We start from the raw sequence: 25,033 nt of genomic DNA on the forward strand, positions 1-25,033 counted from the left end.
GCTCCTGATATTGGTGAAGAATATAAATCTAGTGCAGTGGCACAATCTCGACTCACTTGCAGCCTCCGCCTCCCGGGTTCAAGCAATTCTCCTACCTCAGCCTCCCAAGTAGCCGGGACTACAGGCATGTGCCACCACACCCGGCTGATTTTTTGTGTTTTTAGTAGAGATGGGTTTTCACCACGTTGGCCAGGCTGGTCTTGAACTTGTGACCTCAAGTGATCCGCCCGCCTCAGCCTCCCAAAGTGCTGGGATTACAGGTGTGAGCCACCACGCCCAGCCTCTAGCTACCTCTTAATCACGTATCTTGAGGTCGCACTTTACTGGGACCTCTGGAGAGCTTATAAATGATGCCCCTACTCTTATGAAGCTTAACATCTCTTCAGGAGGGAAGTCCCCCAAATAAGAAGCAGAGAAGATTATATAAGTTCAGCTAGGAGCCGGACTCAGCGGCTCACGCCTATAATCTCAGCACTTTGGGAGGCCAAGGTGGGCGGATCTCTTGAGCTCAGGAGTTGGAGACCAGCCTGGCAATATGGTGAAATCTCGTCTCTACAAAAAAATACAAAATGTAGCTGAGTGTGGTGGTGCGTGCCTGTAGTCTCAGCTACTCGAGAGGCTGAGGTGGGAGGATCGCTTGAGCCCAGGAGGTAGCAATTGCAGTGAGCCGTGATCGTGCCACTGCATTCCAGCCTGGGCGATGGAGTCAGACACTGTTAAAAAAAAAAAAAAAAGTTCAACTAGGGAGTTTGAAAATGGAGAAGAGATCAGGAATCAGGATAGGTGGATGAGATCAAGAAAGTCTTCAAAGTAGGACCTGAGCCTTGAAGGTAGGATTTAAATCAGTAGATGATATTTCAGACAGAGTCAACGAACAGTTTGTGTAACTCAGGGAGAGGTTTGTGCAGAGACAGAATAGACTGGACAGAGAACAAATATTGGGAAGTGTTGAAAAACGTGGTTGAGTAGATACAAGGGGCCAGTCTGCAAGTTCCCCAAGGGCAGCATCTAACTAGATCTCATGCAAAAGATTTAATTAAGCCTGGGCACAGTGGCTCACCCCTGTAATCCCAGCACTTTGGGAGGCCGAGGCAGGAGGATCACTTGAGGTCAGGGGTTAGAGACTAGCCTGGCCAACATGGCAAAATCCGTCTCTACTAATAATACAAAAATTAGCCGGGCGTGGTGGCGGGCCAGGGACTACAGGACCACGACACCAGGCTAGTTTTGGTTACGTTTCTTAATGGCTGGGAAAAAAATTGCTGGGTGCAGTGGCTCACGACTGTAATCTCAGCACTTTGGGAGGCCAAGGTAGGTGGATCGCTTGAGCTCAAAAGTTTGAGACCAGCCTGGGCAACATGAGGAAACCTGTGTCTACAAAAGATACAAGAATTAGCGGGGCATCGGGGCACGCTCCTGTAGTCCCAGCTACTTGGGAGGCTGAGGCAAGAGAATTGCTTGGGCCCAGGAGCTCGAGGCTGCAGTGAGCTATGACTATGCCACTGCACTCCAACCTGGATGAAGAGTGAGACCCTGTCTCAAAAAAAAAAAAAAAAAAAATCAAAAGAATAATTCAGGATACGTGAAATTCAAATCATGTGTCCATAAGTGAAGTTTTATTGAGCACAGCCATGCTCAACCTCTTACATATTATCTACGGCTGCTTTTGTGCTATAGTAACAGTTGAATAGCTGCAGAGATCATATGGCCTGCAAAGCCTAAAATATTTATCAGCTGGCGCTTTACAGAAAAAGTTTGCAGCTGGGTGCAGTGGCTCACGCCTATAATCCCAGCTCTTTGGGAGGCCGAGGTGGAAGGATCACTTGAGCCCAGGAGTTTAAGACCACACTGAGCAACAGCCAGACCCCAGTCTCTACCCCCCACCAAAAAAAATTAAAAATAATCTGGGCATGGTGGCACGAGCCTATAGTCCCAGATACTCAGGAGGCTGAGGTGGGAGGATCACCTGAGCCCAGGATTTCGAGGCTGCAGTGAGCTGTGATTGCACCACTGCACTCCAGCCTGAGCAACACAGTGAGATCCAGTCTCAAGAAAAAAAAAAAGTTTGCTCACTCCTGACCTAAAGCAATGGTTGTCCACGTGGGGCGATTGTGCACAGGGAACATTTTGGCAATGCCTGGAAACGTTTCTGGTTGTCACAACTGTGGAGGGTAGGGAGGGCATCCTACTGGTATCTAGTTAGTAGAGGCCAGGGATAGTGCTAAATATTCTTTAATGCACATGACAGCCCTCCAGATGTCTGGTCCCAAATGTCCATAGTACTGTGGTTGAGAAACTCTGGATTATAGGACTCTAAGGTGAGTACTTTCTTTTTTTTCTTTTTGAGACAGAGTTTTGCTCTGTCGCCCAGGTTGGAGTGCAATGGCGCGATCTCGGCTCACTGCAACCCCTGCCTTCCAGGTTTAAGCAATTCTCCTGCCTCAGCTTCCCCAGTAGCTGGGATTACAGGTACGTGCCACCATGCCTGGCTAATTTTTGTATTTTTAGTAGAGACTGGGTTTCACCATGTTGGCCAGGCTGGTCTTGAACTCCTGGCCTCAAGTGATCCATCCACCTCGGCCTTCCAAAGTGCTGGGATTACAGGCGTGAGCCACCGCACCTGGCCAGGTGAGTACTTTCTAGTACAGGGAAAACTCAGTCCTTAACAAGGGAGCCCATTGACTGAATGCCCAGGTCTTTAACTTACTTTAGCTCAGGTAGCCTTCACAATGACCATGGCAAGGCAATCACTGATGTCCTCCTTTTCTGGAGACGTTTTATTAAATTTTTATTTTATTTATTTATTTTTGAGATGGAGTCTCACTCTGTCGCCCAGGCTGGAGTGCAATGGCGTGATCTCGGCTCATGGCAACCTCCGCCTCCCGGGTTCAAGCGATTCTCCTGCCTCAGTCTCCCAAGTAGCTGAGATTATAGGCATACACCACCACACCCGGCTAATTTTGTATTTTTAGTGGAGACGGGGTTTCTCCATGTTGGTCAGGCTGGTCTCGAACTCCCGACCCCAGGTGATCTGCCCACCTTGCCTACAGCTCACAAGTCTGTAGGGCTCCAGGGCTCGTAATTTTCCATAACACCTCAGTGCCTGCCTCTGCTCAGTGATGTCACAAACGTCACAGACGTATTGTCTCACTCGGCTGTCCCCTAGTGTGTGAGCTGCGCAGAGCCAGGCCTATATACGTGGATATTTTCTGAAGTCTCCAGGCCTCTGTAAGGAAAGGATGCATGCCCTGATGTCCGCACCCTGGCCCTTAGGAAAACAAAGTTGAAGAAAATTCGTTTTCCTAAGGGCCACCAGAATTCTTTTTTTTTTTTATTATTTTTTTTTAATTTATGAAGTATTTGTTGATCATTCTTGGGTGTTTCTCGGAGAGGGGGATATGGCAGGGTCATAGGATGATAGTGGAGAGAAGGTCAGGAGATAAACACATGAACAAAGGTCTCTGGTTTTCCTAGGCAGAGGTCCCTGCGGCCTTCCACAGTGTTTGTGCCCCTGGGTACTTGAGATTAGGGAGTGGTGATGACTCTTAAAGAGCATGCTGCCTTCAAGCATCTGTTTAACAAAGCACATCTTGCACCGCCCTTAATCCATTTAACCCTGAGTTGGCACAGCACATGTTTCAGAGAGCATGGGGCTGGGGGAAAGGCCACAGATCAACAGCATCCCAAGGCAGAAGAACTTCTCCTAGTCAGAACAAAATGGAGTCTCCTATGCCCACCTCCCTCTACACAGACACAGCAACAATCTGATCTCTCCTTCCTTTCCCCAAACTTCCTCCCCTTCTCTTCAACAAAACCGCCATCGTCCTCATGGCCCGCTCCCGATGGTCGCTGTCTCTTCGGAGCTGTTGGGTACACCTCCCAGACAGGGCAGCCGGGCAGAGGCGCTCCTCACCTCCCAGACAGGGCGGCCGGGCAGAGGCGCTCCTCGCTTCCCAGACGGGGCCGCCCGGGCGGAGGCGCTCCTCTCCTCCCAGACGGGGCGGCCGGGCAGAGGCGCTCCTCACTTCCCAGACGGGGCCGCCCGGGCAGAGGCGCTCCTCGCTTCCCAGACGGGGCCGCCCGGGCAGAGGCGCTCCTCGCTTCCCAGACGGGGCCGCCCGGGCAGAGGCGCTCCTCACTTCCTCCCAGACCGGGTGGCAGCCGGGCAGAGGCGCTCCTCACCTCCCAGACGGGGCGGCCGGGCAGAGGCGCTCCTCACTTCCCAGACGGGGCGGCCGAGCAGAGGCGCTCCTCACTTCCCAGAGGGGGCGGCCGGGCAGAGGCGCTCCTCACTTCCCAGACGGTGTGGCGGCTGGGCAGAGGTGCTCCTCCCTTCCCAGATGGGGCAGCCAGGCAGAGGCGCTCCTCACTTCCTCCCAGACGGGGTGGCGGCCAGGCAGAGGCGCTCCTCACTTCCCAGAGGGGGCGGGCCACCAGAATTCTTTAAAGTGACTACTCTCTCTCTTGCCTACTTTAATGCTTGGGAGGATGGGAGGCTCCGCTCTCTAGTAGACCCAGGACACAAAATACTCCTTAGTATCTATAGAATGCTTTTTCAGTCATAAAGACTAGTCATATCCATGAATTTTGGGGGATGCTCACATCACAGGATTAAATGAGAGAAGACACGTGGCACAGAGTTCTTTTCCTGCCAGAATTAAAACTCACCTGAATCTTGTTCCATAGGCTCTGGCGCTCCGCGTTCTCCATCTAATACACTAGATGATAATCAGCTCAACTTAGTTGAATCCATGCTAATAAAGAAAAAGTAGAGGACTTCCTGCCCACCTCCACCCCAGGTGTTGGGAATTTCAGGCCCAGCTGGAATAAAGTTGGAGGGGGCAGGCACGGGGGATGGCAACCCATCTAGGAAGATTTCATAGGCTGGTAGTGCCTCCCTGAGCCCTTCAAATCACCCACTCAGAAGGCAGCCACCCACTCCTCAGGCAAACCGTGGTGGGCCGCATCACCCAGTGACTTAAGATCAGATCACACAGCCATTTAGCATTTCTTTGAATTTTATTGAAAATTGACATGGACATTAGAAAGGTATCAAGCTAAACAGTGCTGGTTCTGGGATGTTTCTCCTAGAGAATGAAAGCCCCAGAGGGGCAATGACTGGTCACACCTTTGAGCAAAAAGAACAAAGGAGAAGAAAGGAAAAACACACACAGATTCTGGAAAACATGCAAAGAGGCTCTCTCAAGAGACATTGAACAGCAGAATGGTGGTGATGGTGGTAGGGGATATATGAGAATGAGCACACCCACATGGTATTTTGATGCAAGTTAAACCAATGAATTCAAGGCAGATTTACCAACATCAAAGCTCTCCCTCCAGATTCCAGGTTGAGCAGAAACCTCTCTCAAAACCCCAACTGGTCTCGGAATGGAGTTCCGAGGTAGAATGGAGTAATTTTGCCTTCACTAAGCTTAAGCCCCCTCCCTTCTCTACCTAAGTGTTAGATAGTGGATACATTTTTCCCCTTTGCTGGAATCTATAGGTCTGTGAATGCTGAAGATACAAATGTCACTTGACTTTCTCTTGCATATTCAGAAATGTTTAACAGTGGCCGTAGACAGTCAACCCATCGAACCAGAGAAATGTTTAAAAGAAAAACATAAAACTCAAACAAAACCTTGTGAACAGAACAGTACTTCCATACCCACAGCTGAGGTGTCCTGCCCCAGTCACTTACACTTGGGTGAGTGGTCCTGTAGTTGTTTCTCTGAGGTTACATTTTGTCCATTTTCCAGCTCTGATGGTTCTTTTCCTGCCTTGTTAGTTAGGACAAGACACTTCCATTTAAAATACCATGTGAGTCAGGAAGAGAGCTTCTTGCCTGGACACAGGGACACATGAACACTTGTTGAGTGGTGTGGTGTATGTGTGTGTGCTTGCAGTTTGAGGGGAGAGGAAATTGGCTGATTTCTGATTTGAGACAATATGGAACCCTAACTCTTCTATAATGGCAGTCTTCTCCTTTAGACTTAGTGCAGCTGCTGAAGACAAGATTAAAAAAAGCTGGAAAGGGAGAGAGAAAGAGAAAGAAAACATGAAATTAGCCAAAGAAAGAGGACATTCAAAGTAAGACAGGGGGAGGGGAATGGGCAATATTGAGGTGGCACAGATTATAGTTTGAGAAGACAGGTTAGAAATGGGGGTCATTGCTGGGCCATCGCCACGGGGAAATCTGCTGAGAAGGTTTTAAGAACACCGCACACCAGTTTAAAGCTTCTTGTTTTAATTAAAAACAAGCACATATTAACAGCCACATGTGAATGCCAAATGATTAAAACAAAAAAACAAAAACAAGAGCCATCGACACTGCAGCTAGGGAAAGCAAACTTCTTGGCTTAAGAGAAGTGAGGGATGTGTGTACGTGTGTGTGTGTGTGTGTGTGTGTTTCAGAAAAGCCACTCCAGTCTGGGAAAATAAAAGCACAGACCATTTCTAATGACTGGTTTTGTTTCACCAGAAGTAAACAGAGTACTTAGGGTATTTTTTTAAAAATAGTAACAGTTGTACTAATTGAAGAAGGAAAAAATCTGTCTACAGTGAGAAAAGCTACCCAATGAAATACACATTTTAATAGGCTTCATCAACTTTTTAATTTATGTTCACTCATGGGTTCGATTTTTGTTTACCAAACTTCCCTGATTATAAGGGTCACCTAGGGCACCTGTTACACACAGTCTCCTGGACCCCGTTCCAGCCTTGCAGCATCACTGGGTCATTGGGTTAAGGAGCTGGCCCAGCATGCCTTCGTTTTGCCAGCCCTCACCCAATACATCTTCAGATGTTTTTCTGTGGAAAAAAACCTCAAGGGTCTTCTAATACTAACTAGTCAGTTACTCTGAACATCAAAAGACCTCGTATCCAGGAATGTAACGTACATAAACAGATTGAATCCCTTTGTGAAATTGATTGGGAGTCAGAAGGCATGAAAATTAGTCTGGCTTCTGCCTCGAAACAGAAGTGGGACCTTGGTCAAGTCCCTTCCCTTCTCTGGGCCTTCATTTCTCCTTACGGAGTAAGTAGGTTATATCGTCTTACTGACTAAAATGTCTCCCTTAATATAAAACTCCTCCTTAGTTTCTGAAGGTCTCTCCAAGGCTGTGTGGGTCTAATACTTTTGAAGTATTCAGAGCTTCTCAAGCCTTAAGTAGTTAATCTGTACACAAATGCAAATGAAGGCGCCTCCGGTTTGTAACGCAAATAATTACCGGGCGGCGGTGTGGGGAGGTGGTGGTTACCGGTTGGTTGTTTAAGCGTGAATTTCTGGGAAAGCAGCTCTGAAGCTGGACATAGAATCATCAAAGTTGCAAATATGAAGCCTTTCCCAAGGAGACCTGACAGGCCTAACTCAGCATCTCTCTGAGCTACTGGCTGAGTATCTGAGCAGATTTTTTTTCTTTTTTTGGTTGTTGGTTTGTTTCTACCTCCAAGCATATGGTCTTCAAAAAAATACTCCACTGTAACTTGAATTTTCTCAAGAAACTGGCTTGTGCTTTGGCAGCATCACCTTCATACTTGCTCTGGTCACTCACCAATCAGTAGAGCACCAAACCTACACAGCAAACCTACACTCTTGCTTTGCCAACAAGAAAAGTACGTGCATATGTTTGCTTTTCATTTTTTTCTTTTTGCTTCCTATTATGATCTATAATTGAAGTGAGAAATCCCCTTCCCCTTCTCAATACTTCAAAAAGGCCTGGAAATTTGGCATAACCTTGTTTGACTGTGTGCTTTGAAAGTAAGTGATCAAAAAAAGAAACTCTAAAAAAAAAATAGAAGTAGGTGGTCATGGTCAGTGCCAGTGGGGCTGGGAGGCAGGAGCAAGTTGCGGAACTCAAAAAGAAGAAGTGAGCTTGAAGTACATGGCAGGATAGGGGTGGAGGGCCTGGCTGCCTGGCACCCCAAAGGAAAGCTGTCAGTTAAAATAGGAACCTCGGCTTAAAAGGCTAAATGGAGTCCAGTCCAGCTGTAGCGGGGAATACTATTCAGTACACAGCCATGGATTACTGCAAAGGAAGGGCAGAGAGACGGCATGTTAGCCACAGATCATTGCCAGGTCAACTCCATCTCTCACACTGTCACTGGCCAAACACCAAAGGCCACTGTGCCTCATAACCCTGACAAGGGAGGGCTCTCTACTTCACAGAGGTTCCCGAAGCCACTATCAGATGGGACACATGATAAAAACTTAGGGCTGGAATATTTTTAAACTCTCAACTCCTTAAATTGGAAAGAAAGTTAAGGGCCTTCCAAGGTGTAACACCTCTTTTCTTCTCTCCGGCCAAGTCTCATCTCTTCTTATTGGGGGATGCATGCAAAATGCATGTTAAAAATCATCATGACATTCACCAAATGAACTAGAAGACTCATCAGAGCAAACCTCCAAACACTTGATTCTTTGACAGCTCAGTTTTCCAGCCTACAAAGTGGGATTTATTATTCCTGCTACTGGCTTCACCTTATTGGGACAGTATGGAGCCCTTCCGGAAATTACCCCCCGAGATGCTGAAATACTTCACAAGAAGAATTCGGTAAGGCTATCATTCAAGACTCTAGGCTGGTAATAATATTCAGGTTTATTCTCCCTTTTGCATCTGTGGGATACCCAGAGTTAGAGAGAGGGGAAACGTCTGCTATTTTCTTCAGCAGTTGTGTTTTATGGGAAGGGCTTGGTGTAAATAAATGAGTTGCAGATTTTGAGCACAGCTTGAGTGCAGTTACTTCGAGTGAATGAAAACTGGAAAGGGCTGGACTCAAAGGTTAGAAGGAAAAGGTGCCAAAGGCTGTCCTTTTGAAACCCTCTAAGAAATGGCTGTGGCTCCTGAGGATGAGGGTGGGGTGGACCAGGGAAGACTAGTGACTGGGATACAGGAGACCAAGGGGACAGCTGTGCTGATCGGTGCTTACCCAGCCATGGTGGTTGCAAATACCTCAGGGAAACTAACAGCAACCAGAACTGGAACAGGGGAGCTGGTGGGGAAGAGTAGCAGATGGGCCCCCTGACCATGTCACACCTCTGGCAAAGATGTGGGGGAAGACAAGGGGGATGGCTGCGGGTGCTGGGAGGGGGACTGGGATGCAGGATGCATCTGTGAGCCACATGACTTCTTGACCAGCTGGCTTCTTGACCAGCGGCCAGACATCACCCTCAGATTCTCAGGTTTCTATAAACCTTGGCAGGAAGAGAGGAGAGGGCGCGGGTTGGATTGTATGCCCCCCAGGCATGTTAAGGGGGAAATTAGAGAAAGGGAGGCCCAGCTCTGTTGCGCAGGAAAAGGGTGTCTACAGGAAGCCCAAACTGAAAATGAAAAGAGAAGTTGAGTTAATGAATGGATAGATTAATGTACCCCCAAAAAAAAAGTCAGAAGAAAATTAAGTAATGAGGACTAATGGCTAAATTAGAATATAGCTATGTTAGATGGTCTTAAGGTCTTATTGCATTGGCTCCGGGGAACATGCTTTCTCTCTTATACACTCCACACACACTCCCACATGATGGCAGCAGCGGCATTAGCCAGCAAAATAATGATCAACAACCACAAAAATACATTTTATCTCTTTCTTTTTTTTTTGAGACACAGTCTCGCTCTGTCACCCAGGCTGGAGTGCAGTGGTGCAATCTCGGCTCGCTGCAAGCTCTGCCTCCCGGGTTCACGCCATTCTCCTGCCTCAGCCTCCCCAGCAGCTGGGACTACAGGAGCCCGCCGCCACACCCGGCTAATTTTTTTGTATTTTTAGTAGAGACGGGGTTTCACCGTGTTAGCCAGGATGGTCTCCATCTCCTGACCTCGTGATCAGCCCGCCTAGGCCTCCCAAAGTGTTGGGATTATAGGCGTGAACCACCACGTCCGGCTTTCTTTTTTTTTTTTTTGAGACAGAGTCTTGCTCTTTCGCCCAGTCTGGAGTGCAGTGGCGCGATCTCGACTCACTGCAAGCTCCGCCTCCCAGGTTCACGCCATTCTCCTGCCTCAGCCTCCCGGCGTCCGCCACCAAGCCCGGCTAATTTTTTGTATTCTTAGTAGAGACAAGGTTTCACCGTGTTAGTCAGGATGGTCTCGATCTCCTGACCTCATGATCCACCCGCCTTGGCCTCCCAAAGTGCTGGGATTACAGGCGTGAGCCACCGCGCCCGGCTCTTTTTTGTTGTTGTTGTTGAGATGGAGTTTTGGTCTTTTGCCCAGGCTGGAGTGCAGTGGCCGTGATTTTGGCTCACTGCAACCTCCATCTTCAAATTTCAAGCGATTCTCCTGCCTCAGCCTCCCGAGTATCTGGGATTATAGGCGCCTCCACCACACTCGGCTAATTTTTGTATTTTTAGTAGAGATGGAGTTTCATCATGTTGGCCAGGCTGGTCTGGAACTCCTGACCTCAAGTGATCCGCCTGCCTCAGCCTCCCAAAGTGCTGGGATTACTGGTGTGAGGCACTGAGCCCGGCCTATCTCTTCTTAATGACTGGGTCCTGACTAGTGTGCCCCCCACCTGCCCCCAGCACCACCACCCAATACCTTGTACAGGAATACCTTCCACAAATCTTTAAGTGGCCTCGGGCCACTGGATAGAGCCCCAGGCTCTAGCCACTGCATTTCCTGTCCCATCGGGAAAGTAGAGGAGGCTGAGGTTTCACCCCAGGGGATCCTTAGAGCTGTCCTAGTCAGCTAACTGGTACTCTGGGGCAAGACCTGTTTGCAGAGCATATGGGGATGGTTGCAGAACTCTGTTCTAGGGTCCAGACCACAGTTACCTGAAAACGTGAACTATGGAAACCCATCATTGGTTTGTGCTTAAATAATACTTTGACCTCTCTTCCATGTAAATTTCATTCCTGTGACATAAATACGGCAAGTAGGACTGATCCCCATTTCATATGAGTAGACCAAGAAACACAGAGAAGTCAACAGACTTGCCTGTGGCTGCAAAGAGTCACAGCTGGGCCCAGAGCTGGGGTGTGTGTGTGTGTGTGTGTGTGTGTGTTTGTTTCTTTTGAGATGGAGTCTTGCTCTGTCACCCAGGCTGGAGTGCAATGGTGTGATCTCGGCTCACTGCAACCGCCGCCTCCGGGGTTCAAGCAATTCTCCTGCCTCAGCCTCCCAAGTAGCTGGGATTATAGGCACCCGCCACCATGCCCAGCTAATTTTTGTATTTTTAGTAGAGACAGGGTTTCACCATGTTGGCCAGGCTGGTCTTGAATCCCTGACCTCGGGTGATCCGCCTGCCTCGGCCTTCCAAAGTGCTGGGATTACAGGCATGAGCCACCACGCCCGGCCCCAGAGCTGTTTATTTAAGACTCTCACATGCAATGTCCCTGAGAATTCCTTGGCTATGGATCTAAGCCCCTATTTATTACCCAAAGAATAAATTTATCCCATTAAATAAAGACTATTAGATATCTGGCAGGGATAGAAGTATGGGCATAAAGGAGTATGTTTTATAGTCACTTCCTCAAAGGGAATATACTCCCATACATACACTTTGAAGGTATACATACGCTGAGGTGAATGGTAATTTATAATAGAAATTAGGAGTTCTGCCACCAACTCACTGTGTGGTCCTTGGTAAATTCCTTAAATTCTCTGCTCCTCTCCATTTACTCTCTTTACTCTCTCTCTTTTTTTTTTTTTTTTGAGATGGAGTCTTGCTCTGTTGCCCAGGCTGGAGTGCAATGGTGTGGTCTCAGCTTGTCGCAACCTCCACCTCCCAGGTTCAATCGATTCTCCTGCCTCAGCCTCTAGAGTGGCTGGGATTACAGGCGCCCGCCACCATGCCCAGCTAATTTTTATATTTTTAGTAGAGACGGGTTTTCACCATGTTGGCCAGGCTGGTCTCAAACTCCTGACCTCAGGTGATCTGCCTGCTTGGCCTCCCAAAGTGCTGGGATTACAGGTATGAGCCACCATGCCCGGCCAACTCTCTTAAAAAAAAAAATAGAGAGACAGGGTTTCACCATGCTGCCCAGGCTGGTCTCCAACTCCTGGGCTCAAGTGATCCTCCCACCTCAGCCTCCCAAAGCGCTAGGATTACAGAAGTGAGCCACCTCACCCAGGGCCTCCATTTACTCATCTTGCAAACTGGGGATTATTCCTTCTTTACCTCACAGACCTGTTGTAAGTATAAAATGAGATACTATACAAAAAACAAAAACAAAAAAAACAAAAACAACAACAACAAAAAACACTTTGGAAAGTAATAAAAGCTATACAAATGCTCATATCTTATTTTTATTCTTTGTCTACTTCCTAGGGGAAGAGTAATCTAAAAAACACTGCAATGGCCTATGTTCTAGGTTTCATGGGAAGGCTGACGTATTTTGATGTGTGTATACTATCCATATACTGTGCACTCCTAAGGACCAATAATGATTGAGGTAGAGTATCTGCAACGATGTAGGGGGTCACAAAGGAATCGCTTTTACAAATGCAGAGAGCTATAAGTAGTGCCTCAAGCAATTTCAAAATGTGGAGGCACAGTAAGCCTCACTCTGCCTGCATTCTAGGTGGCCTTCGTGATCCACCCCTTGAATGAGGGCTTTGAGGAGGGGGCGGGTTGCCTTTGCTGCTTTCAGATCCTGGGAAGCCAAAGCCTCCCCTGACTCGTTGGTCTGAAACTGCTTTCGTGGTCTGCCAGGGAGAAGCCTGCCAGGAAGAGCCAACCTACTTGGGGTTGGGGTTGGCTGTTCCAGCTGTTTACCAATTGCCTCTCACTTGTAAAGTGTAGTTTAATTATAGTTTTGCCAGAATTCATTTTAGGAATGGCCACTAACAATGATTTACTTGGGGAAACCTGTAAGCAATTGTGTCAAGCCACGTGCAGTGAAACCTGAATTAACTGAAATCTCATTAACTAGAATACATATTTCCTGCTCACCTCATTAAAAATGGGGGAACAAAGAACATAACACATGAACCGAGTTCCTATTACATGTCAGACACTTCGCTAGGCACTGGAACTACATACAGTGCAAAGAATGGACAGACATTCTAGGAACTGTCTTCCTAAATGGAAATCTGCTGTTTAATTCCAGTCAACTAGCACAGGCTCCAAGACTTGCTGTTAAGCCAGACAGTAAATCAAGTCATTGTTCTTTTAAGATTGTTTCCTTTGGCCCGGTTTCATGGGCCTTATGTTGCAGAAACCTCTATGGACTTCCTCTTCAGGATTTGCTTCCAAGCAGGATGTTTTGCCAGCTGCCCCGAGTCCCCAGTGCAATAGCTGCGGCAATCAGTTTGGTGACTAACAGCAGGCTCTCCATTTAAATCATAAACTACATGGGTGAGTGGGGAAAAGTCTTCTCTATATTTTATATTCCCCGATCCAAACAAACCAAATGTAAATGGGCATTTATGAGACAACCGGGATGTTTCAAACACTGACTAGACATTTCATGTTAATGAATTATTGTTCATTTTGTAGGTGTGATAATGGTGGGGTTGTGGTTATGTTTTTTTAAAGAATCGTTATCTCTTGGAAATATATACTAAAGTATTTACAGATAAAATGATATAGTTTTGCTTTATAATAATTCAGCAGGTCTGTGGTAATTGATGAAACAAGATTAGACATATGTTTATGGTTGTCTGGGGGCTGGGCTGTGGGCTGAACTGTATTATCCTCTTATTTTGCTCATGTTTGAAAGTTTCCACGGTAAAGTTTTTTTAAAAAAATAATAACCCTTCATCGGGCGCAGTGGCTCACGCCTGTAATCTCAGCACTTTGGGAGGCCAAGGTAGGCGGATCACCCGAGGTCAGGAGTTTGAGACCAGCCTGGCCAATGTGGCGAAACCCGGTCTCTGCTAAAAATACAAAAATTAGCCAGGAGTGGTGGCACATGCTTATAATCCCAGCTACTTGGGAGGCTGAGGCATGAGAATTGCTTGAACCCAGGAGGCGGAGGTTGCAGGGAGCTGAGATTGTGCCACTGCACTCCAGCCTCGGTGACAGAGTGAGACTCCGTCTCAAAAAAAAGAAAGAAACAAAAAAAACCCTAATTAAAAATGTTTGTATTTCCTTTCCATCCACTACCTGAGTCTAGTAGAGGAGATAGAAGGTCCTTAATCCCTGCTTTCAGTCTCCCTATAAACTATGTGAAACTTTATAAACTTCTATTAACACAACATCTAGCACTCAGGAATCCTTACCTGCTGATCTCCTTATAAGAGGTTTTCATGAGGCCAGTACTTGTAGGATTAAATGTAAGGAATTCTCTATAATTTCTAAGATCTCTTCATTTTCCTCCACTTTTATTATGGGTTTTTGTTTTGTTTTGTTTTGTTTTTGTTTTTTTGAGACGGAGTTTCGCTCTTGTTGCCCAGGCTGGAGTGCAAAGGTGCGATCTCAGCTCACTGCAACCTCCGCCTCCCAGGTTCAAGCAATTCTCCTGCCTCAGCCTCCCGAGTAGCTGGGATTACAGGCATGCACCACCACGCCCGGCTAATTTTGTATTTTTAGTAGAGACAGGGTTTCTCCATGTGGGTCAGGTTGGTCTCGAACTCCCGACCTCAGGTGATCTGCCCGCCTCGGCCTCCCAAAGTGCTAGGATTACAGGCATGAGCCACCGCTCTCAGCCTTATTATGGTTTTGAGGGGTACAGTCAAAGGAAATTTGAGAACTTGAACCCCTCAGATATGAAACTGCCACCAGCGGGAAACAGAGAAGTGAGTTTCCACTGACTCTGGACATTCTCAAACCTGATGCAGGGGGATGGGAGAGGGATGATGCTGACTGTGACATTGCAGGACGGGGCTTGTGAAACCCAGTTTTTCCTGTCACCATGGTTTCATTAATTTTGAAAATAATGGTTATAGCTCCTTTTGTTTTTGAGATAGAGTTTCGCTCTTGTTGCCCAGGCTAGAGTACAATGGCACAATCTCGGCTCACTGCAACCTCTGCCTCCCAGGTTCAAGCGATTCTCCTGCGTCAGCCTCCAGAGTAGCTGGGATTACAGGCCTGTGCCACCACATCCAGCTAATTTTTTGTATTTTTAGTAGAGATGGAGCTTCACCGTGTTACCCAGGATGGTCTCAATCTTCTGACCTCAGGTGATCTGCCCTCCTCAGCCTCCCAAAGTGCTGGGATTACAGGTCTGTGAGCCACTGCGTCCGGCCCGATTATGGCTCTTTAAGAAAAAAACTGCCCACACTGAAACCTCAAATACTGAGCACAGGATCCACCTGTGTTACCCAGCTGTTCTAGCAGCAAAAGTCTGAAAACGACCCCTCACTTTAATCAGGCAGGCAGGCAGGCATTCCTCATGTACACCTGAAACCACACCAGGCTATTTCTGCATATTATAAGTCACGAGAGAAAACCAGCTAGACCAATGAAGCAGCTTCTTCTATGATTAGATGCTTGTGTTGGGGGTGCGGGATTGAGGGAGATATGTTCTAGAAGCCACTGCCAGTTCTATTAGAGTTAATCAAGCTTACCAGGACCCTGGGTCTCATGCAGCATGCAGCAAACAGCAGAGTTAACTGTAAAACAGTAAGAGCTGATGAAGATGGAGTGAGCATGAGGGGAAATCAAATATTATGACTTGACACAAACAATGAAGGGTTAGAGGTCAAAGGTGATTAGGAGTAGCAGGAAGGGGAAGTGGGAAGGGTGGACTGGTAGGAACCCCTGAAACACTGATACTCCTTTTTTTTTTTTTTTTGAGTCAGGGTCTCTCTCTGTTGCCCAGACTGGAGTGCAGTGGCGCAATCATGGCTCACTGCAGCCTCAACCTCCCGGGTTCAAGCAGTTCTCCCACCTCAGTCTCCTGAGTAGCTGGAACTATAGGCAAGTGCCACCAGGCCCAGCTAATATTTAATTTTTTGTTTGTTTGTTTTGTTTGTAGAGACAAAGGTCTCACTATGTTGCCCAGGCTGATCTCAAACTCCTGGACTCAAGCAATCCTTCGCCTTGGCCTCCCAAAGTACTGGGATTACAAGTGTGAGCCACCACGGCTGGCCAGTACTTTCTTAATCTCTTTAGGGGCAGCTAAAGGAAATTCTGAATATGTGACTCTTAGATCCAACCACCATCTCTCAAGAAGAAATACTACTATCACCATTTCTGCCCTCAAAACTCACTACCGTGACTATGGGAGGAGGGTAGCACAGGTCTAATGGTGGCTCTTCCAGAAGTTAGCCAATTGCTCATGAAATTACATAAGAAGCCAAGACTCAGGGCCACTTCTGCATCTGGAAGTACAGAAGAAGACAGGTCATTCTGTTAGGCCCTTATTGCTAATATAAGGTGCCACATGCCAGCAGGGTTTTCACCCATTTCAGAATTGGAAAGGGGCACTGTCACCAACCCCAAATATTCCTGGAGAGTAGAGAGGGGTATCTCCCTGTTGGGGTTTCCTGTCTGGGTTGGGAGAAGTCAGTCAGTATGAGGCAACAAGGAGAAAGCTTGATGTGAGAAGAACTTTTACTGAGCATCTGAATAGGGAATATTTATAGTTTCAATGTAGCCTGAACAAACCAATTCCTAACTCGCACAAGCAGGCTATGAAACTGCCCCAGGTACTGAGTTAACAAATACCACAGGACTGTGAAGGCAGCAGGTTACAGCTGGATGACAAATTTAGATTTTTCTGATCTTAAAAATAGGAATTCATTCCTGCTGGTGCAACTAATACACCATGACAGATAAGTTAATACAGTACAGGGTGTGTCCAAAGAGACTTTTTTCTGGCTAGTTGAACTTTATCCATCAGGTAATACCAAAAAATTTCATTCATCAGTGAATTTGACATATAGTATTAAGATTCAGTAAGAAAAATTTCTGGACTAATTGGTGAAGATGTTCTTTTTTTTTGTTTGTTTTAGACAAAGTCTCACTCTGTCACCCAGGCTGAAGTGCAGTGGCATGATCTTGGCTCTGCAACCTCCACCTCCCAGGCTCAAGTGATTCTCCTGCCTTAGCCTCCTGAGTAGCTGGGACTACAGGTGTGGGCCACCATGCCCAGCTAATTTTTGTATTTTTGGTAGAGACGGGGTTTCGCCATGTTGCCCAGGCAACATGTCTCAAACTCCTGACCTCAGGTGATCTGCCTGCCTCACCTTCCCAAAGTGCTGGGATTACAGGCGTGAGCCACCGTACCCGGCCAAGATGTTTAAATTACACATTTGAATAGAGAGTAATTGGATTGCAAAGCTGAGTGCCTTCAAATATAATATATTTTACTGTTATGCAAAAGTTACCATGTTATTCCTAAGTGATAAGCCAGAGGAAAGGAAGGTGTTTCTTCCTTCTGGCAAAAATATCCCATAGTTAAGTCCAGGAACAAATGGCTGAAAACAGAAGGCAATGACCATGGACACCTTTTGGATCCTCAGTACCCTTTAGTAAAGACACTGCTAAACAGTCCACCTGGGAACTCCTCAAGCCACACTGCACAAACAACTGCAGGGCACAAGGGCACCACAGGAGTTTTTCTAGATCCCGTTGAAATATTTTTCTCTGGTTCTGGGATGAGGAATGGGTAACTTCAGCAAGCAGAGACTGGGGTTGGATGAGGATTATTGACCCACATGGTATCCAGGAGCCACTGTTCTAATACCAGGGGAGATCAGAAGGTCTTACAATCATTCCACAGATTGAGGATGGGGCACATGCAGCATACACTGGCACCTGAGGGCTCCCCCATAAGTTCTCAGCACCCCAGGCTGGGCAGAACTAAGCCAGCAGGGAGGGATCACAAAGTGGTGGGAAATCAGGGCTGGGCTGCAGCCTTCAGTGGCAGCAGTTAAATTCTGTTGGCTGCAGAGAGTAAGAACTGAGGCAGGGTGAGGGTGGGACTACGGCCATGGAGAGGTGAGCAACCTCAGATATAGGGCAGGGGTGGGGAGAGGGTACACCGAGTTTCTGCTAAAGGCTCTCTCTTTCTTCCGCTACCCTGTATCTGCACTTTTTTTTTTTTTTTTTTTTTTTTTTTGAGACAGAGTCTCAATCTGTCACCCAGGCTGGAGTGCAATGGTGCTATCTTAGCTCACTGCAACCTCTACCTCCTCAGTTCAGGCAATTCTCCTGCTCAGCCTCCCAAGTAGCTGGGATTACAGGCGCACGCCACCACGCCTGGCTAATTTTTTATATTGTTAGTGGAGACAAGGTTTCATCATGTAGGCCAGGCTGGTCTCGAACTCCTGAACTCAAGTGATCCACCCGCCTTGGCCTCCCAAAGTGCTGGGATTACACCACGCCCAGCCCATAGCTGCAGTTCTTTTTGTTCCTCTCTTTCTTTTCTATTTTTTTTTTTTTTTCAGATGGAGTCTCATGCCGTTGCCTAGGCTGGAGTGCAGTGGTGAGATCTCGGCTTACTGTAACCTACACCTCCTGGGTTCAAGTGATTCTCCTGCCTCAGCCTCCTGAGTAGTTGGGACTACAGGCAGCTAATTTCTGTATTTTTTTTTTTTAGATGGAGTCTCGCTCTGTCGCCCAAGCTGGAGGGCAGTGGTGCGATCTCAACTCACTGCAACCTCTGCCTCCCGGGTTCAAGCAATTCTCCTGCCTCAGCCTCCTGAGTAGCTGGGATTACAAGCACGCGCCACCACGCCTGGCTAATTTTTGTATTTTTAGTAGAGACAGGGTTTCACCATGTTGGTCAGGCTGGTTTCGAACTCTTTTTTTTTTTTTTTTTTGAGACGGAGTCTCGCTCTGTAGCCCAGGCTGGAGTGCAGTGGCACGATCTCTGCTCACTGCAAGCTCCGCCTCCCAGGTTCACGCCATTCTCCTGCCTCAGTCTCCCGAGCAGCTGGGACTACAGGCACCTGCCACCACACCCAGCTAATTTTTTTGTATTTTTAGTAGAGACGAGGTTTCACTGTGTTAACCAGGATGGTCTCGATCTCCTGACCTTGTGATCTGCCCGCCTTGGCCTCCCAAAGTGCTGGGATTACAGGCGTGAGCCACCGCGCCCGGCCTATTTTTTTTTTTTAAGTAGAGACAAGGTTTCGCCATATAGGCCAGGCTGGTCTTGAACTCCTGACCTCAAGTCTTCCTCTTGCCTTGGCTTCCCAAAGTGCTGGGATTATAGGCGTGAGCCACCGTGCCTGGCCTTGTTCCTCTCTTATATTGCTGCACCTCTAATTTTTTTCTTCCCTTCTGCTCTCTCACTCTCCTTTGCTTTTCCTCTTTTCCCTTCCTCTCCTATGGACCTTGAGTTTGCAGGGCTTTCCTGAGCAAGCTGGACAGATGGGCTGGGCCTCTGGGACCACACCCCTCCGCTACTCTCAATTCCCCAAGCTCAGGGAATTCAAAGGTCCCACAGGGATGCTGGGACCAGTTATAGGTACCTCAACCAGTCTGACAGCCCACAGCTCACCTCTGGTCACCAGTCCTCAGCCCCTTCAGGTGCCACGTCCTGCCCTGGGAGGATGAGCAGGAGAAAAGAGAAGGCACCACCCCAGAGCAGCCTGCTACTTACTTTTTCTTCTCTTTGTCTCTCTTCAGAGTCTGTGAGCCTCCAGCCTGGGAGCCCTGGGACTGGAGCAGCTCGGCCGCCGTCTTTCTTTGCTTGAAAGCATTCACTTCATCATCCAGGGATTTCTTCTTATCCTCTAGTTTCTTCTTCTCGTCCTGGTGCAGTTTCTTCAGACGGTCAAACTTCTCGTGCAGCTGGCAGGGAAGCACAGGGAGATTGGAGAGAGTCCCCTGTGAGCAGTCCCCAGCCTGGCCAAGCCCAGGTGGGTGGGGACCAGTAGGGCTGCGACCTTGCAGGACCCTGGAACCTCAGGGGGCATTTCTGTCAGGGATTGCTATGATGGCACCAAAGGCACCATGCTCTGGATCGTTCTCTCCTCCTGCCATTTTATCTCCAAGCCTCTGCTCCTGAATATGGTAAAGGAACACTGCATTGTGTTTAGTCAGACATTTTGTTAAAAAGAGTCCCCATAGTTATCACACATGGTCAATAATAACATCAATTATAATAATATAACATTTACTGAGTGCTGGCCGGGCTCAGGCCTGTAATCCTAGCACTCTGGGAGGCCAAGGTGGGCAGATTACTTGAGGTCAGGTGTTCGACACCAGCCTGGCCAACATGGTGAAACCCCGTCTCTACTAAAAATACAAAACTTAGCCAGGCATTGTGGCATGTGCCTGTAGTCCCAGCTACTCAGCAGGCTGAGGCAGAAGAATCACCTGAACCCGGGAGGCAGAGGTTGCAGTGAGCCGAGATTGTGCCACTGGACTCCAGCCTGGGCAACAGAGCAAGACTCCGTCTCAAAAAATAAAAAAAAAGAAATTACCGAGTAATTACAGGCTAAGCACTGACTTTTATAAGTCCTTTATGTATATTAATTTATTTAATTGTTACCACATTCCTATGAGGTAGGTTCTGTTATTATCTCCATTTTATGAGGAAACAGAAGGTCTGAGAAGTAAGGAATTTGACTATGGTCAACCCAGTATTTAGAGCATTATATAATGGGACCTCTTATGTGTAAGGAACCCCTGTCTTTTCTTAACCCCTGCAATCAGGAAGGATCACCATGAATCGCAGAGAAAACTTCAGTAATGGGAAAGCCAGTCAATGGAAATACTTGGCTTTGGACATGGAAGGAAATAAAAAGGATTTTATGGCATGGAACGAGTACAGACACCTCAGCCTTAACTAAAGGGAGGCTTAATTAGTCCTGAATAGAAACAGAAACCCAAAGAAGAACAAGAAGAATATTCTGGGCCAGGCACAGTGGCTCACGCCTGTAATACCAGCACTTTGGGAGTGCTGTAATCCCAGTAGTCGGCTCAATCCCAGCACTTTGGGAGGCCAAGGTGGGTGGCATGAGGTCAGGAGTTCCAGACCAGCCTGGCCAACATGGTGAAACCTCGTCTCTACTAAAAGTACAAAAATCAGCTGAGCGTGGTGACGCATGCCTATAATCCCAGCTACTTGGGAGGCTGAGGCAGGAGAATCACTTGAACCCGAGAGGCGGAGCTTTCAGTGAGCCGAGATCGCACCACTGCACTCCAGCCTGGGCAACGGAGTGAGACTCTGTCTCGGAAAAAAAAAAAAAGAATATTCTGGCATGCCACTGTGGTAAGTGGATCAGAGAACAAGAGGCACAGACAGTCACAAACTAGAATGCAATAAACTACCCTGAATAGTAAGAGCAGAGCAAGCCAAATTTCACTTTCTTTCATGGATTCAGGAGAGAGTTTAGGATTCTGTAGCACTTGCAGCATACCATGAAGAAGGTTAGTTCTCCGGGTCCTGGGGGTGTTTGGCACTGTCACTTAGGTAGGTGAGTGACAGACTTGCTGTATAAACCAGATCTTTTCTTTTTTCTTTTTTTTTTTTGAGACAGAGTCTCGCTCTGTCGCCCAAGCTGGAGTGCAGTGGCACAATCTCGGCTCACTGCAACCTCTGCCTCCCGGGTTCAAGTGATTCTCCTGCCTCAGCCTCCCAAGTAGCTGGGACTACAGGCACGTGCTACCACTCCCGGCTAATTTTTTGTATTTTTAGTAGAGACGGGGTTTCACTGAGTTGGCCAGGATGGTCTCAATCTCCTGACCTTGTCATCCGCCCACCTCGGCCTCCCAAAGTGCTGGGATTACAGGCGCGAGCCACCACGCCTGGCCTAAAGCAGCTCTTACTAGTCACTAGGGCTGCCTATCAGTTGCTTTAACCTGGCTTTTGTTTGTTGTACTTTTGTTCATTTGTCTTTGAGATCCCCTCACTTCTCCTCCTAAAAGTGCTGGGTGACGTTTTTCTTTTTTTTATTGAGACAGAGTCTCACTCTGTCACGCAGGCTGGAGTGCAGTGGCCTCGATCTCTCGGCTCAAGAGTTCCTCCCACCTCAGCCTCCTGGGTAGCTGGGACTACAGGCACGTGCCACCATGCCTGGCTAATTTTTTGTATTTGGAATTTTTTTTTTTTTTTTGAGATGGAGTCTCGCTCTGTTGCCCAGGCTGGAGTCCAGTGGGACAATCTCGGCTCACTGCAACCTCCGCCTCCTGGGTTCAAGCAATTCTTCTGCCTCAGTCTCCCAAGTAGCCAGGACTACAGGTGCGTACCACCACACCTGGCTAATTTTTTGTATTTTTAGTAGAGACGGGGTTTCACCATATTAGCCAGGCTGGCCTCAAACTCCTGAACTCGTGATCCGCCCACCTCGGCCTCCCAAAGTGCTGGGATTACAGGTATGAGCAACTGCGCCCAGCCAATTTTTTGTATTTTTAATAGAAACGGGGTCTCAGTATGTTGCCCAGGCTGGTCTTAAACTCCTGGGCTCAAGCAATCCCGCCGCTTTAGCCTCCCAAAGTGCTGGGATTACAGACCTGAGCCAAGGCACCTGTCTGACATTTTTTTTTTTGAGGCAGAGTCTCGCTCTGTCGCCCAGGCTGGAGTACAGTGGCGCGATCTCAGCTCACTGCAAGCTCCGCCTCCCGGGTTCACGCCATTCTCCTGCCTCAGCCTCCCGAGTAGCTGGGACTACAGGTGCCTGCCACCACGCCCGGCTAATTTTTTTGTATTTTTAGTAGAGACGGGGTTTCACCGTGTTAGGCAGGATGGTCTCGAACTCCTGACCTTGTGATCCACCCGCCTCGGCCTCCCAAAGTGCTGGGATTACAGGCACAAGCCAGTGTGCCCAGCCAACATTTTTTTTTTTTTTAAGTGAAACTGAAAAAAAAAATCAATACCCTTGTCATGGGCTTTGGTGAGAACCCTTGAAAGTGCGACAGGTTAAATGTGGAAGAGACTCGTGAAGTAATTAAGTGTTTCCTTTCTTTTTTTTCTTTTTGAGATGGAGTCTTGCTCTGTCACCCAAGCTGGAGTGCAGTGGCACGATCTCAGCTCACTGTAACCTCTGCCTCCCAGATTCAAGCGATTCTCCTGCCTCAGCCTCCTAAGTAGCTGGGACTATAGGCATGTGCCACCACACTCCACTAATCGTTCTAATTTTAGTAGAGACAGGGTTTCACCATGTTGGCCAGGCTGGTCTCTAACTCCTGACTTCAGATGATCCAATCACCTCGGCCTCCCAAAGTGTTGGGATTACAGGCGTGAGCCACAGTGCCCGGCCCAATGTTTGGATTTCTGTTCCTGTGTTAGTTTGCTGAAGATAATGGCTCCCAGCTCCACTCATGTCCTTCTAAAGAACGTCCTCTGATTCCTTTTTAAGGCTGCATAGTATTCCATGGTGTATGTACCACATTTTCTTTATCCAATCTATCATTGATGGGCATTTGGGTTGATTCTATGTCTTTCCTATTGTGAATAGTGTTGCAGTGAACATATGTGTGCGTGTATCTTTATAATAAAATGATCTATAGGATTGCTGGGTCGAATGGCATTTCTGATTCTAGGTCTTTGAGGAATCACCACACTGTCTTCCACAGTGGTTGAAGTAATTTACATTCACACCAACAGTGTAAAAGCATTCCTATTTTTCCACAGTCTCACCAGCAGCTGTTGTTTCTTGACATTTTAATAATCACCAGGCTCACATTTACCTCTTTCTCTGCCTCTTTGAGCTCCGCTTCTTTCTCTTTGACTCGCTGGACGAACATCTGTCTCATCTCCTCTTCTTTTTTCTGGAGTTCCCCTAGGAACTCATTCCTTTTGGCCTCATATGTCTCCTGTAAACTGCGAACATGGTCAGGTTAATTCTTCTTCCTTTGGAATGACTCCTATTTGATAAAACTGGCCCCAAAGATCCTCACTGGGTTCCTCTGTCCTCCCTTCCCCAGTTGTGAGCCAGGTACAAAAATAGAACCACAAAGCTGTGGGCACCTGGCTTGGCCCATGACAGCATGCCCACAGGGATTCTGGAGGGGGATGGGGCAACCCTAGTGAACTGGAGAGACTTAGAATATCTGGTTCTATACTCTTGTTCTATGGATGAGAAAACTGAGGCCCAGAGAGGTGAGGTGTCTTGCTCAAGGCCCCACGGCTAGTTAGAGGGAGACCTCTGACCAGAAGCTGAGTCTCCTGTCTCTTCATCTGGGTTTTCCCACTGCACAATGCTGCCAGGCCCTGGTTCTGAAACTGACCACATTAATGAACCATTTCAACAAATGCTTGAGGAGACTCCATATGTGCTAGACTCAGTACTAATTGACATGATGCTAGTCACTCAGCCTCTAGAGCCAACAGCCATCATACCTGCCATCAAGGAACTCATGGTCTAGTGGGAGATGCCCCTGGCCTAAGCTTATTTTTAAAGAAATAGGAGATAGGCCAGGTGCGGTGGCTCACGCCTGTAATTCCAGCACTCTGGGAGGCCAAGATGGGTGGATCACCTGAGGTCAGGAGTTCAAGACCAGCCTGGCCAACATGGTGAAACCCCATCTCTACTAAAAAATACAAAAAATTAGCCAGGCATCATGGTGGGCGCCTGTAATCCTAGCTGCTCGGGAGGCTGAGGCAGGAGAATCACTTGAACCTGCTAGGCGAAGGTTGAAGTGAGCCGAGATCGCGCCACTGCACTCCAGCCTGTGTGACAGAGTGAGACTCCATCTCAAAAAAAAAAAAAAAAAAAAAAGCAATAGCCTGGTGAAGAAGAGGTGGAACTGTGATCCAAAGAGGACAGCATGTAAGAAAGCACGTGTGAAGAGAGAATGACATTCTTGGGGAGCCAGGTATGGTTCAACATGGCCAGAGAGCACCATGGCAGTGGTGGAGTAGAGGCAGACGAAGTTCCTGAGCCTGGAGGAAGAGAACAGGCTTTGAATGCCATATTTAAAAATTGGACATGTACATACTGCATGGTTTTAAAGCAGGAAGTAGTACTAGATCCAATTTGAAAATGAGAAGGACCATTCTGGCTGTGCTGTGGGAAGGACAGACTTTCCATCAATCCAAGTAAGAAGTGACAGGATCTTGGCCAGGTGTGGTGGCTCATGCCTGTAATCTCAGCACTTTGGGAGGCCAAGGTGGGTGGATCACTTGAGGTCAGGAGTTCAAGACCAGCCTGGCCAATATGGTGAAACCCCATCTCTAATAAAAATACAAAAATTAGCTGGGCGAGGTGGTGGGCGCCTGTAATCCCAGCTACTGGGGAGGCTGAGGCAGGAGAATCGCTTGAAC

At 47.7% G+C, this 25,033-nt stretch overlaps 1 protein-coding gene across 4 annotated transcripts in view; it reads right to left on the bottom strand.

Moving 5' to 3' along the window:
• Positions 1-5,000: 5,000 nt before the first annotated feature.
• The window catches only part of SEPTIN6 (septin 6), an 84,462-nt gene continuing 64,429 nt past the window's right edge, over positions 5,001-25,033 (bottom strand). The window contains exons 8-11 of one of the 4 annotated variants that reach the window (XM_054545001.1): positions 23,458-23,590; positions 19,424-19,614; positions 15,438-15,482; positions 6,228-8,024 (exon numbers count right to left, since the gene is read on the bottom strand). In XM_054545001.1, the coding sequence (XP_054400976.1) occupies positions 15,479-15,482; positions 19,424-19,614; positions 23,458-23,590 (328 nt within the window). In that variant the 3' untranslated portion in view covers positions 6,228-8,024; positions 15,438-15,478. Of the gene's footprint in view, positions 6,025-6,227; positions 9,317-15,437; positions 15,483-19,423; positions 19,615-23,457; positions 23,591-25,033 lie in introns of those variants that run through there. The other 3 variants (XM_024240468.3, XM_024240465.3, XM_024240466.3) reach the window with 3 other exon arrangements.

Source organism: Pongo abelii, chromosome X, assembly GCF_028885655.2.
Source record: "Pongo abelii isolate AG06213 chromosome X, NHGRI_mPonAbe1-v2.0_pri, whole genome shotgun sequence".
In the NCBI taxonomy this organism is placed as follows: Eukaryota; Metazoa; Chordata; class Mammalia; order Primates; family Hominidae; genus Pongo; species Pongo abelii.